This window comes from Nicrophorus vespilloides, unplaced genomic scaffold, assembly GCF_001412225.1.
Source record: "Nicrophorus vespilloides isolate i.1.1-1 unplaced genomic scaffold, Nicve_v1.0, whole genome shotgun sequence".
In the NCBI taxonomy this organism is placed as follows: domain Eukaryota; kingdom Metazoa; phylum Arthropoda; class Insecta; order Coleoptera; family Silphidae; genus Nicrophorus; species Nicrophorus vespilloides.
Genome location: NW_017097102.1, coordinates 63041 through 77593, shown reverse-complemented (window position 1 = coordinate 77593; position 14553 = coordinate 63041). Strand labels below are relative to the sequence as shown.

At 30.2% G+C, this 14553-nt stretch overlaps 1 protein-coding gene across 5 annotated transcripts in view; it reads right to left on the bottom strand.

Moving 5' to 3' along the window:
- Positions 1-3112: 3112 nt before the first annotated feature.
- The window catches only part of LOC108558924 (synaptic vesicle glycoprotein 2B), a 35648-nt gene continuing 24207 nt past the window's right edge, over positions 3113-14553 (bottom strand). For 2 of the 5 annotated variants that reach the window (XM_017916002.1, XM_017915997.1), the window contains exons 2-5: positions 4536-5166; positions 3682-4478; positions 3460-3619; positions 3113-3378 (exon numbers count right to left, since the gene is read on the bottom strand). In XM_017916002.1, the coding sequence (XP_017771491.1) occupies positions 3195-3378; positions 3460-3619; positions 3682-4478; positions 4536-5035 (1641 nt within the window). In that variant the 5' untranslated portion in view covers positions 5036-5166 and the 3' untranslated portion in view covers positions 3113-3194. Of the gene's footprint in view, positions 3379-3459; positions 3620-3681; positions 4479-4535; positions 5167-5227; positions 5340-5600; positions 5953-10373; positions 10619-14553 lie in introns of those variants that run through there. The other 3 variants (XM_017916000.1, XM_017915999.1, XM_017916001.1) reach the window with 3 other exon arrangements.

Below are 14553 nucleotides of genomic sequence, written 5' to 3'. Positions count from 1 at the left end.
AATATCGCAAGCCCGACAACCGAAATCCCGAGTGTATTGAAATCCCGACTACCATAATCCCCACTATATCGAAATCCCGACAATCTAAAACTTAATAAGATTATTAATTGTCGTACTTATTAAAATATAGTAGAATAATATAAAATGTTATTGTAGAAATTATAATAATAAAAGACACTGTCGGGATTATCGTAGACGGGATTTCGAACAACGGGCTTTCAATAGACGGTCTTTCGGTTATCGGGCTTACGATATAGACCCAGTCGGGATTATGGTTGTCGGGATTTCGATACAGTCGGGATTTCAAATGTCGGGAATTTGATTGACGGTATTTCGGTTGTCGGGCCACCGTAGTCATATATATGACTACGGTGGACTACGATTGTTTCTTTTTATTTGTGTGCATAAACACAACGGTCAAACATAATTCGCAACATATTAAATCATATCTGCTGAAAGTAACATAAACTTCTTAAAACATCATCTAGATTCCAGATGTTGATCCCGGATTCGTGAGACGAAGAGGACAGAAGAAATAAATTTGTTATACTGCTATTAACCAAGTGATGGCGCTGATTTTCCATTTGTTTGTAATATTAAAGGCTTGGTATTAGTTTCTTAACATCTATTGTTAACCGCGTGTTTGCTTTTAAATAACGGAAGTCGCTATTGAGTCCTGTGAAGATAAAACATTCTTAATACGTAAGAAAGGAATAAAAGAATACGTAAGGTACAAGAAACAAATAGAATTTGAATTGGTTGAAGAATGGATTATATTATATATCAAAAATATTATTGATGGAGAATTTGATGAATACATCTTAATCCCATTTGAAGACCTAGATTAAATAAAATATTGACGAATCAATATATAATGATTATGAAAAAGTATAAAATCAATTTGATTATTACTACAAATATGTAGACCATGTCGGTAACCTTTTAGAAATGAAGATTAATTTTGCTGGTTATAGTTAATGCATCCAAACTTACCAATAATTTATTTTCCTTTAAACGATAAATATTTTAATTTAATAAAAAATAATTGAAAATTTTGTGTTATATAGAACTACTACTGGACACTGTGGATAATCTCGTGGTTGCTCGTGGTTATGTCTTTGAGCAGTCTTAGAGGGATTTATTCTAATTACTTTTATTGACCATATCATTGTTTTTATTGAGAAGTCAACTATATGAACCCTCTAATTACGACTAAATTATATAATACAAAAATGTATCCATTTTAAAAAGGGGCTGCGTGGCAGTATTATTTCGTTGAAATGAAATTAGTTTTGACTATGTGGAACGACAACTTATTAGCAAGAAATATATTTATAGTATGCGTAGTTTTAATAAAAGTTTAATACATACAAAAAATAAACAGACATTATTTCTTAATAAACAAAACAAGCCTAGACTTAAAATATAATAATAAATAAATAATTTTAATTACTTGATTAAAAGAAAACATTTTGCCACAAAATCGCATAAAATGGAGACAGCTTAAACTCAAGTAATGGAGCGACGTTTTTGTGCACGTAGCAAATGAGAGAGTCTATTTCTGCAACTTTTCTACCTAAAACAAGGACCTGTTTGAGAATTAGGTCTATAGACATTCCTTCCTTTTTAAAATTATATGTCCTGAGAAAAATAAGAAATAAAATAATATTTTATATTAATTTCGTTAAATGACTCTGTTATTCGTTTATTGTATTCATTTTGTTTAATATTACAGAAGTTTTTAAGTATAGTTTTGTGAAACTGTATTTTGTTATTATTTGTATATTATTGTATAAAGTTTAATAAAAAAAAAGTTGTAAAAATTCTTTTGGTAGTTCTCCGAAAACCGGTTTTTTAAAAAGTTGTTTTTATGAGTAACAAAATATACCGAATTTTCCAACTTCTGTAGCCGCTACATAAAAATGTTGGGAAACCCTGATCTAAAGGATGTGCAAAATAATTTAACCTATTGTTTAAACTTTCAACGACCTTAATCAGTGTAAACCATCAGTTATGAAGACATCGTACACGTGAAGTATTATGTTCTTGATTTCATGTTGTAGTTATTACTTACAATAAACATGAAATATAAACGATATACGAGTGTTAGAATAATTACACACATGTCAAGAAATATAATTTATATTCAACATATCTTAAAAATTATTGGAAATGAAAAATATATGTATTCGTTTTTCCGAATATTAACACCGAATTTGAAATCTGTATTAAAATAGATGTCAATATAATTTATTCGATATTTAAAAATCACTTTTTCTATACTTAACATCTAACACTTTTTTTAAAATTATAGTTTAGTTTTTGGGTAGTTTCAACTGGTTTACTATCCAGTTATTTATACTCACAAAATAATGCTCATATTTACTTCAAATGCAGTAAAGAAATAGTCATTATTTGATTACCAATATTAACAAACCTTTAAAAGTCCATGTGGTCTAAAGCGAAGTATAGCGCGGCTAAACTAGCAACCTAATTATATATTTTTTTACTAAGTTAACTATCCATAGAACACGGAAAGAAAAGACATATACCACTTAGATTATGCTTTCGTCAACCACGAACAACGTATTTTGCTATTATGTTATTTCATTTTACTTTTTTGAAAATCTTCAGCACAAATGCAATGTATTCTACATATTGCCTTGATATTATATAGATCTGCTGAAGACATAAAAAATATGATAAAAATTCTACGAATTTTAATTAAACTTAAATTAATCATTAAATCATATTTTATATTGTATCCGACTACTAATTATGTATATTAAATATAATAAAATTATGTAAAAAATACAAACATACTGTTCCTATTGGTACACATTTTTGTATACTATATGAATACCTAATTATGAACCTTAATAATTTCATATTATGTAATCAACAATAATTTTGTGTGTGGGTGAGTAGTTTAAAAGTTTAAACAGAGATAATAATTAATGACATTAGTTAGCATCGCCCACAGAATAAGAATTCTACAATATTAACACGAGAATTGTTCAACATTGGAATGTTCATTTATTTTAATAGTAACATTTTCATTATATGAATATATATATACATATATATATGCTCTTATAATATACTACTTAAATAATATTAATAGGCAATATAACTAAAATAACTAAAACATAATCATTAGAAAATTAAAATAAAAGTCCATCTGTCGGTTGGTATCAAGACAAAGGTTCGCGCGTCGTGTTTGGCAAAAATAGGCATAAAAGTCCTCCCCCTATCAGGAGAGCAGCCACAATGAATGTTGGAGCTGGACAGTATAAATCCAGAAGTGTCGCTATGACAATGTTGCCTATAATTCCTCCGAGCCTGGCGGCTACCATTGAAATGGCCACTCCCGTCGCTCTATTGCATAAGAATAAAACATTAGCATTTCTTTTACATCAACAAAACAAAAAATGAGATATAATACTGGAAGGTTATTACCTAAGGTTAGTGGGGAAAATCTCTGTGATCAAACAGTCGAGCGCTGCGTTGCCACAGGATATTACACTGCTGAACACCGCAGACACGACCAGATTGTGCAACTTGTTGTAAACAAAATACATCGAAGCAGCGCATATCCCAGATGTAAAGGTGCTGAATACTAGAAGCAGAAATAAATAGTTGTTTTGTGGACTACTCTTCGAGACGACATGAGACACTCACCTAAAAAGAACTTCCTTCCTAGTCTGTCCATACCGATCACAGCAACTATATTACTAGGTATCGCCGCTGCTACGGTTATCAAAGACTCCAGAAACACAGCGCTCTCAATCTTGTCCGAACATTCGCCACCGGATTGTTGACTTCCTGAGCTTACAACGTATTTTGTAACCTCGCAAACTGAAGCGCTTTGGCCTGGATGTTCCCTGGAGAACTCGTCGAAGCGATTGAAAAGTTCCGGGAACCACATCATTAAACCATAATATCCAATGTGGAAGGTGAAGTTGATAGTGATAGATATTATGGTAAAACGTAGTATGGGATTCATAAAGAGTTGCTTGCTGTTGTCTATAATATCAGTGAGCATGTTCAGGTACTTGCCCGACTTTTTCGGCTCTACGTCGCTAACCACTTTCTCTTCGTATATAAGGTGTTTAACTGGATACATGCTCTTATCGTTTCCGGTATTGATTTGGTATATCTTCCTGAATATTTCCAAGGCCTCTTCAGTTTTTCCACAGGATAGTAGAAACTTCGGGCTTTCTGGTAGGAAAAACAGGAAGATGGCCACCAAGAAAGAGGGTATGGCACAGATCAAAAGGAAAATGCGCCATGAATTATAAATGAAGTGCTCTCCATAATATCCAATTCCCGATGGTATGATGAGCCAGGCCAAGCCCGCCACAAACAAGTTACCGAGCGTCCAAAATGCAGCCATGAATGACAGCATAGAGCCTCTCTTCGATTTTGGTTGAAATTCTGCAAAGTAGGACCAAATCACTGGTCCGCTGCCTCCTAACCTGTAACACCACTAAAAGTAAACATCATACATGTAAGGATGCTTTCAAACAACTTACGCCGCCCCGTTTAGGAATCTGAACAACATGAACACTTCGTAGCTTTGCGTGAAGCTCGACGCTACGATGCAGAGGGCGTTCATGAAGGAAATCGCAATGAGCACTTTCTTGCGACCTAGCGAGTCAGCCACTGATCCCCAGACGTACGCCCCGGCCATCATCCCGATAAAGATGATAGAGTTGAGCCATCCCTTCGTCTGGGTGTTCAGGTTTAAGTCGCATTGTGCAGACGGTAGGATGAAAGACATCGAGATGACATCCATCTCCTCCGACGTGCTCACAAAGCCACATACTGTTAGCAGGAGATAGTGAAATTTGCCATAGCCGGTCTGTACGATCGCGCCCTCGAAGTCGGCCTTGTCGCTTCCGCCCTTCTCAGCGTCTTTTCGAGACGGAAACGCAGTTAGTTCAATTTCTTTGGATCCACATCCGTTTGGCACTCGGTCGTCCTTTACATCACACTTTTTCTTGGACTTTGAAGCCTGATCACTTTCTACCATTCTACGATGTCTGGTTTACTTTTCTCTTAGATCGGTTGATTGATAATCTGGGGACGTCGGCGATGACGGCGGCGTTAGCTCGGGGGGCGGCACTTCAGAGACAGCGAACTGCGGACTTGCTTTCTGAAACTCTGCAAACCGAAATATGTATTATTACTAATAATAAATAAATAATAACAATAAATTTTATACAAGAACTTCTCGCGCAGTGTAAATAACCGAACTCGTTAATTTTCACTAATCATTGAATAAATACGTCGACGTGACGCTGAGCGATAGTATTTATTCTTATAATCTTTTTCTAAAATAAAATCAATTAGGTTTTATAAATCAAGTACATTCGAAAGCCGAAAACCATTGATGATATTTGCATTTTAAATCACATTATCCTCTTGGCCTAGATAGACGCACAGGACAGAACAGAAGTTTTTTTTTAAATCGTGATATTAAAGCCGCTTTGTGTTTTCTCATTTTTTTTTGTTTGTTTAAATAATAATAATATTTAAGTGACCCAAGATTTCTGCAATATTTCCTTTAAATACTATTATTAACATCGGTTACTCACAATTGTATCATAACTTTTATTTTCTATTGGTATACTTTGGTACAAATACTTTGTAAGTGTAACAGAAAAACAAAACAACTGAAGTAGGAAACGCGGTGACTTCGTCAGCTGAAAGTTTTTTTCGATCCCGCACCGTATTTTAAACAAGACACAATCAACATGTTGCAGTTCTCAGTTTGTCTTTTCTCTTTGTTATTGTTGCCCGCTTAATGCCGTGAACGCTTCTTAGATCAACTGGGGAAATGTTAACAGCTCGTCGCTGACTGCGACGTCTTATTAACAACACTGACCACTAATTTCAAAACCACATGCGCACCTCTACATCTGACACACACCAAAGACAATTTACATAAAAAGCGAGTAACTCGGACGAGCAGCAAATTACGAATCATACGTTGGTAAATGCGCCAGTTCCTTCGACGGAACGCGGGTGGTGCGTTCTTGAGACGAGAGGAAAATCAGGGTCGTCCATAATTCAATCCAATACTTGTATTACACCATGCGTAAACTACACTTACTATCGCCGTTCCTCTCGAATCCTATCTCAATGAAAAATATCGAATCATTCAGTTGATTCTAATTATTCTAATCGGTTCCACAATAACCCATATTTAGGTTATTATAGATTTAATCTATTAATATACATTGTACATCCGAGGTAGAATCGCAGTTTTACCTTTCTACTTAAGCAAAATATTTTAATTTTTATTTATCTTCAACTCCAATAAATGTTATATTTATAGGACAGAAAAACCTTAATTTTCTTGTTATATTATATTTTTTTTGAGTATATGTTATGTTTTGTTACAATAAATGTTATTATTTTTATATTTATGTGAATATTCAAATGTTGTAAAATGAATTAATTTCCAACATAAACTAAAAATAGTAGTAAAACTATTAATAACCCAATAAAACAGAAACAAAAAATATATCTTTATCTGAACAAATTGTCGAATAAAACTGTTATATTTTCATGTTATTTAATTTAATACAATGTGTTATAATTAAAATTATTATGATCGAATATCAAGAAACAATTATGGGAAAATTTTCTGCTACACTCTGTGCTTCAAGAAATTAATGAAAATTATGCGCAGTTATTATCTCATTTGAATATTAAAATTATTTGTAGAAATATATACAATTTCAAATGTTTAATAATAAATATAAGATTTAAAGTACATGTAAAACTAGCACGTGACTTGATACTACGCATTTAATTGTATAAATTTCTAGTATAAAACAGTTATCAACTTAATATATGTATAACCTATGATCATGATTATTATTATTTATCCTATAATTACTAATTATGAAATATATAATTGTTTAATGTCATTTTGTCTGTTCTTGTTGATTTATTTATTTAATGATTGTTAATATATTTGTAACAATGTTCATATTTTCAATAAATATGAATCAATACGTTTTTTTTATATCAAAAAATAAATAAATACATGTTTGTGCAACTGTGTTATTTTTTTTATCAAAAATTAAACTTTCTATTAGTAAAATCTTCATGTAATTATAGTTATACTAATTGTTAAAATATGCATAGATATCGATTTATATTAATAATATTTATGTTCATTACAATAGTTTTATTATTCCAATTGATTATATTTATTAAAACAATTTAATTATACTTGAAATCATCGTATCTAGTACTGTTTTGTTAATGTAAATGTACCTTGAAAAGTATAGTATTCTATTTCAGATAGTGAAAGTAGAAAAAGAAATGAATAATAACAGTTTGCAATTCTTAAACTTCAACTATTCAAGTGGAAAGCATTCATGTCTTATATCCGATTGAAATTTCCCAACGCAATTACTTTGCAATTAAAGATATTGGTCGCGCTCACTTTCTATTATATATATATTTCTATTGTTTTCTATTTTGTTTTTCTTGTTCTATCCATTCGCTACTCTTGAGGACATCTAAACTTGTTCCCTAGGTCACGAGACATTTTGGTTGTATATGTTTGACGGAATCACATATTATAATAATGACTAACAAGTTTTTTTTATCGACGAATTATAAATACATAATTCTAGTTAGTATTTGTAAACACTGGGTTTGCAATAGAAATACATCGCAATAAAAGTTACAGGAATTGCCAAGGGTGCCTGCTCAAATACCGTTTTCCTTTCAATTGTTGTTCTCCTGGTGCAAGAGCGCACAAATCGATACCTACGATTCATGCAGCTCCCAGGATTCTCACTTCTTTCTTTTTATTTCCAGCCACTAGACTGGACGAAAAACAAAGCAAAATAGAACGCAAACAAAATTTGCATGCGAATGGCTCACACTTCAAATAGCACAGTCCCAAACGAAATCTTATAAATCCGTGCTATTAGTACATGCTTTTTTTTTGTTGCTTGTAGCAGTAGCAAACAAATAGGATCAAATACTTAAGCCATGAACAATGTGATGTGATAAGAAAAATAATCCCTTAAAATGAACAGCGTATATGTATACATATGCGTGTATTTAGTCCATAGTTGCATGCATGTGTATATGGAAAGTGTTTTGTAAATACGTGTGTCCATGTTTTATAATCGAGACAAATAAGTCGTGTAAACATTACAAGTCGCCGCGAGCGAGTGTAGGCTTCGGTAAAGGTCAAATTAGTATTATTATATATTTTTTTTATGTATTTCAGCTCTTAATTGAAAAATTATTATAGTTATTCCATTCAAGAGCTAACCACTTTCCTGTCGACACTCTGGCTAATACATAATGTGGTGCGCCAATTTGAAAAGTGCCCCGCATAATCGGACCGCTAAATTTTCCATTTAAATAAACCGCGTTAATTTCCGAAACTAAACGAACTAAAAGTAATTTGGTATAAATAGCCAATTACGTATATTTTTGCGCATTTTTTAAATAAAAAAACTCCAAACTTTACATTATATCAGCTTTATAATGTTGTTGACAAAAGACACAAAAGCAAAATAATATCCTACTACGTAATGTTACGCTTTTCTGATATCCATGTACATGCAGATTTACCGTGCACACTCCGCGCTATTCGTTTTTATTTTTTATATATTCTGTCTCATTTTCGGCAGAATTTCGTAAAAAACGTCGTTTCGCACGAATCGAATTTGCAATTCAAACGCGGCAACATTTCCATTTCAAATGCTGTGCGATGTGGAGATCATTTTAATATTGTTAGTGTAAAAATTCAAATCCGATCGGATCACGGTGATCACTTTCTATTATTAGATGCTAAACGGACTCTTGTTTTCATGGGCACAATTATCCTTCGCCTGTGATAATCGTAAAAATATTCTTTTACACGCTGCGTATTAAACAAGAAAAGCACAATAAAATATAATTATACGTAATTCCTGCTTTATAGAATCTAGTGTTATAAACTCATATGTTACGATTTTTATTAATGAAAACAATATATTTGTAAAGATGTGAAAAGGACCAATTCCTCACATTTTTTTTAACGTATTTTTAATTATGCAAATACATTTTTTTCTTACGACTTTCACGTAGTCGCCGATTTAATTTTCACAATAATATAAATATACAATAACTTCTTGGAAATAAAATGTACACACTTTGCATTATTATTAATTGAATACATAAATGACAAAAATAAATATTTAATAGTATACATAATTAGCAGTAAATTATAAAATAATATATATAAGTGGTGCAAAAATATTATTAAATGGACAGAAAGACCTATGATCAATAGTCCTTTGCAGCAGTTCAATTTAATTTTTGTTATTGTAAATCCTTTCGTGATTTTTATAGAATGAATAAAAATGATACCATTTCAATTACGCGGATTTTCCCAAATAAAACAGGTTACTCATTTAACATTATTTTTATAATTATTAAACAAATAAACACGTTCAGCTGTTCTTGGAATAAACGTATGTCTTAAAAATATTTGTTTATATTTTATTGCAATCATGTGAACAATATACAAATTTTTATTGTCCCTAATTGGGACAACAGAAATAATTTTATCCATAACCAAATTAGAAGTGTAAATAATAATATTAATTAAGTAACTTGATTAGAAAAGAGTATATGATCATGTGTAATGCTGAATCGCGTTTTAGTCATTCTTATTGTATTTTATTTATTTACTTAATTAATTGAAATTGTGATGATTTTAAAATCCATTTATTTTAAAGCTTTATTCTATTTAATATAAAACAGATTGGCGATAAGACGATAGCCTTCTGATCGAAATAAAGGCCAATACAAATGTGTAAATAAATAATATATATATTACGTTTATTTTTTGATAAAACAAATATTGTTCAGTTGGAACAAATTTGTCTAATTGTATGATTTGTACAAATATTTTCGGAGGCGAAATTAAAAGGTGATTATCTCCGCCCGCTTTCGACATAATGTGAATCTGTTTGTGCCGAATTATTTGCGTATTTAGTGGCTCTCATCCTTGTTTTCGCTTTACTCGGTACACGGCTGGAATAATTCCGTATGTAAATGCATTATCCTTGCGATGGACTTCGCGAACGGTCAACATTTCAGAAAACATTTCTCGGAAGGCGAGATTAATTGTATATGTTTGTTTGTCTATGTTTTTTTTTTGTGTGTTGCTGTTTATTACGTACGTCGCGCGCATAATAACAATTGTTCTCAGCTATTTACATAATAGCCTGTACAGTTCCCGGCGCCGCCGCCTTGGAAAATTCGAATAACATTTACGAGAGGAACGCCAACTTGCTTGCATTCGCTATTGCTTTTAGGTTGTTTGTAATTTTTTGACTTACCTGGGTTAGTCAGAGGTGTCGGCGGGTCGCGGGCTGCGGGGCTGCAAGCAACCTCCACAGTTATGGTAGATCAAGTCTGAGTGGTTAAACTTTTATACACGACGAACGAGTAATATTTGCTTAGCTAATACCGAAATAATCGCACTTCATTTGGTTTGGGCTTAACTCGAAGGTTGGCTCGGATGAGTCGCGTTGCGTAACTGTGGGCACCGGTAGCGCGATATGCACTGATGCTTGTGCACTTTCAGAAGGTTTCAGGGGCTAGCCTTCTTTTATTCCTACAGCTTCAGCGAAGTCAGTACTCGGGGTACACTAGATGGTTGTAGTTTTAATTCACTCCGGCTAATATGTACATCGTATGTTATGAGCAATGAAATTACTGTCTGCTCTTATGGCATGGCACTGCGATTGATGGACTGTCATTAATATGCCATTGCAACTGAGGACCCACACAAAGACCTTTAGCCCCTCCGCAGTGCCCCTCTTACCTAACCTATCAACATTTGATTTGAATTTTAAATATACAGTTTATGTTATTTCCTTGTCATTTTATTTATATTTAATCAATTATATTTTTCCTACATTCAAGTGTCAATATTAATTTAATATTTATAGCATTATAAAAGGAACATAAATTATCAATACTGAACCAAATCCAACAAGTAAACAGATATTTATATAATAAATAAATATATTTTAATATGTCATTTATTGCTACATTTGTATATTTCTGTCACTATCTACAAATTCGGAAAATTCAATGTGTTATTGGTTTTTGTTGATATTATATTTATATTTTTTAAATTCACTACAGTCGAAATCATTTTGTAAAGTAATTATGTAGTAATCATAACTTAATTAATTGTTTAACTTAGAGTCAATATTATCATTTTTCTTAATTATATATAAACACTCAATTAACTTTTGCAAAAAAAGGAAAGTAGTTATATCACTATAGTTTTTTTTTTAAATATTTTCCTCTACTTTTATTGTTTAATGTTTCTGATTTATCATAATTATATAAACGTTTACTATTTATATAACGTACTTCAAAATAGTTAATACTTCGTCTCATATTTTATACTTGTTTTCAACAAGTATTATATCTTTAGATTAAATCAAAATGTACAAACTAATTATGACTAATTACCTATAAACGTGACGTGTATCCCGTTGTTTTCTCTACACATCGTATTTTTTCCTCTACATTCAGACAGTTTAATAAAATTAAATGCAAGTCGTATAACAACAATCATCTCATTTGCATTAACTGTCGGTTGGGTGTAAAATAAAAATGATGAAAATATGCCGATCAAACTTTATATAATACTTACTACATTCGACGCTGACAAACAATAATAAGTCAATTTCCTTGAGAATGCATTCGCAACAAGCATTTTGAATGCAAAAACTAAGAGAAAATACGTTGTTTGTGTATTTTACGATTTACAATTTATAAATGTTAAGTAGTATGTTTATTAATAGGAAAATATAAGAACAAACATAGTTTAAACTATAATAAACAACATTTATTTATTATTTATCAAATCAAATTGTATAAATATGAAACACCAATGTTATAGAGAAATATCAAATTAACATATCATAAATAAACTATTATTTATTTATTTATTTGTACATACATTATGTCCACTGTTTATCAGTCGATGCCATAAAAGAAGTAAACAATGACAGAAAATAAAAGTGTACTATTTTCTTCTGCAGAGTGCAATGAGTTTGTTATGCAAAATAAAATAAAATAAGAAAGAACAAATAATAACAAACGAATAAAAAAAATCTCTTTGATTTATTAATATAGAAAAATGAATAATTCAAGTTAGCTCTAACGTACTAACGTTCATTGATTAAAAAATGTTTGTGAATATAATGAATAATATTATGCAGTTTTTAATCATTCATAGTGTTTTTATTCCTTCAATTGTATTTTCATTATCCTTTTACTATTAAAGTAATTTATTTTTAGATCATTTAAATAAAAAAATACGTCTGTTATTATTAGTGAAAACGTAAATAAATATTAATTATATTGATGTGTAAATGTGTTCAATAAAAGATATATAATAAGAAGAATAAAAGTGCTTCGTCCATGACGGTTTTACAACAAAAAAAAACCAACATAACAGTTCTTATTACAATCATGGATTATTATTCTATTTTAAAGTGACATTGAACGATAATCTACTTTTCCTAATTTATTTTTCAAATATTTATTTTAGGACGGAAATAATTTGTGTATGTGTTTTATTTGTACTATAAATAAAGTTATTATTATTATTATTATTAATTGTGTTTTGGTATCAATTCATTAATTATTTCAGAAAACCCACAAGACTTTTGTTTACGCCGTGCATTGTAATTATTTATTATTTGCTCGTGTATTACGTAATTATGAAAGAGATTGCATAGCGCAAATTCCGCAGTTATATATATAGATATATACCCCAAAGTAACCTATATTCATATAATTATGACTATTTCCAGTGCAACTGTTGCTTATACCATAAATGTCAATAATTTCATGTTTTTTTTTAGTTAATTTCGTTACGTGCACATCTTCTATATACTGAGCGTATTTGTGTGTAGATTACAATTAAAAATTATTATATGATATAATGTGATTGAACCATAAGTTACACTTAGGTAAATGTTAATATAAGCATCATATAAATACGTATGCGAATTTAATTATCTTATTTAATATACAAATTAGTTTGATAACTTTTAAACAACAAGACAATTTCAAGAGTGAATCTATTAAATATTACCGAGAGCTACTACTTACACTCTGGTTTTATAGAAGATTGCATAGCTGTAGGCGTTGAATTAACTGCTCTTAAATTTGTAACAAGAGGAAAACTACGTTCCCCGATCTCAATGTAACGTAATGTGTTGTAAGGTCATCGTAATGGCATTGTTTGATGGGAATGAGAATATGCAAGCCAGTTACGTGTAAACAAAATATTGCATGTAGGATTTATTATAAGAGTGAAAGTTAATGATCAGATGTCCTAAGGAATTTTACAAAACTTACTTAAAGACAGTCAACAATATAATAATTGTTTGATTTTAAAAATTTTATATAACGATAGACCCAATTCCACTTTAATATCCAAACGTTATATTAATTTTTATTTAAAAAAAAACACAGTTTATTGATACATCAACTTTTACGCGAGACCAACAATCGAGACCTATTGACCCACATGTAGATCATTTACAATCAGATTTTTTAGATGTAGTCCTTGACTTACGAAAGAGTTCTGTTATAACTATAATTAATTGAATTCGATAATAATAATATTTATTGAAACAATTAAAATACAAAATAAAAGCTTAATATAATAAATAAAAAGGCCAAAATTCAATTATTTTACTATGAATATGACGTAAATAATGTAACAATATTCCTAATAGTTTTTTTTTTTACTTTTAATTATACATTTTTTACTTCATAAATTTCAATAGATCAACGACAAATTAAATTCATTTAATACTTAATTAAATTAATTATAATAGACTAATAAAAAAAAATGTGAATTAATATGTATTTTTTTTATAACAAAATCACATACATATTTTAAATATAATGAATATATGAGATACATTTTTATTTTTTCATCATAAAATTTATTAAAATTTTACGAAATGGGGAATTACACAAAAATTTCAGAACTTTCAAAAATGTATTTTTTTCTATTAGTCCGGTTTGAAGTCTTAATATTTTACTGCTATTATTGTAACGTTATGTATGTTAAAATCTGTCTAAGAATATAATTAATAAGTTTTTTTTTTAATATTTTTATTTTCTTCCACATAGAAAACTGTTTCGCTTATTTTTTCTCTTTATTCAATGTAGATTTTTTTACACTAGATTTTTTATAGTTGTGGATTAATTTTTATACATAAAAGTAGATACATTTGTTCTTGTTTTTTTTTACTTACAATTAACATGAATCATCCGACGACACAACAGGGAATATAATAATCCTTACATGTATATAAATAATAAATGTTAGTTGAGGTTAGAAACAACAACGATACATAATATGCAGCTTTAGAAAACAAATGGATATTCTAACGACTAAAGTCCAGTCGATTATGTTTACAATAACAAAGGTGTTTTTCTTATAAAATCATATTGAATTTCAATCTTCGATGG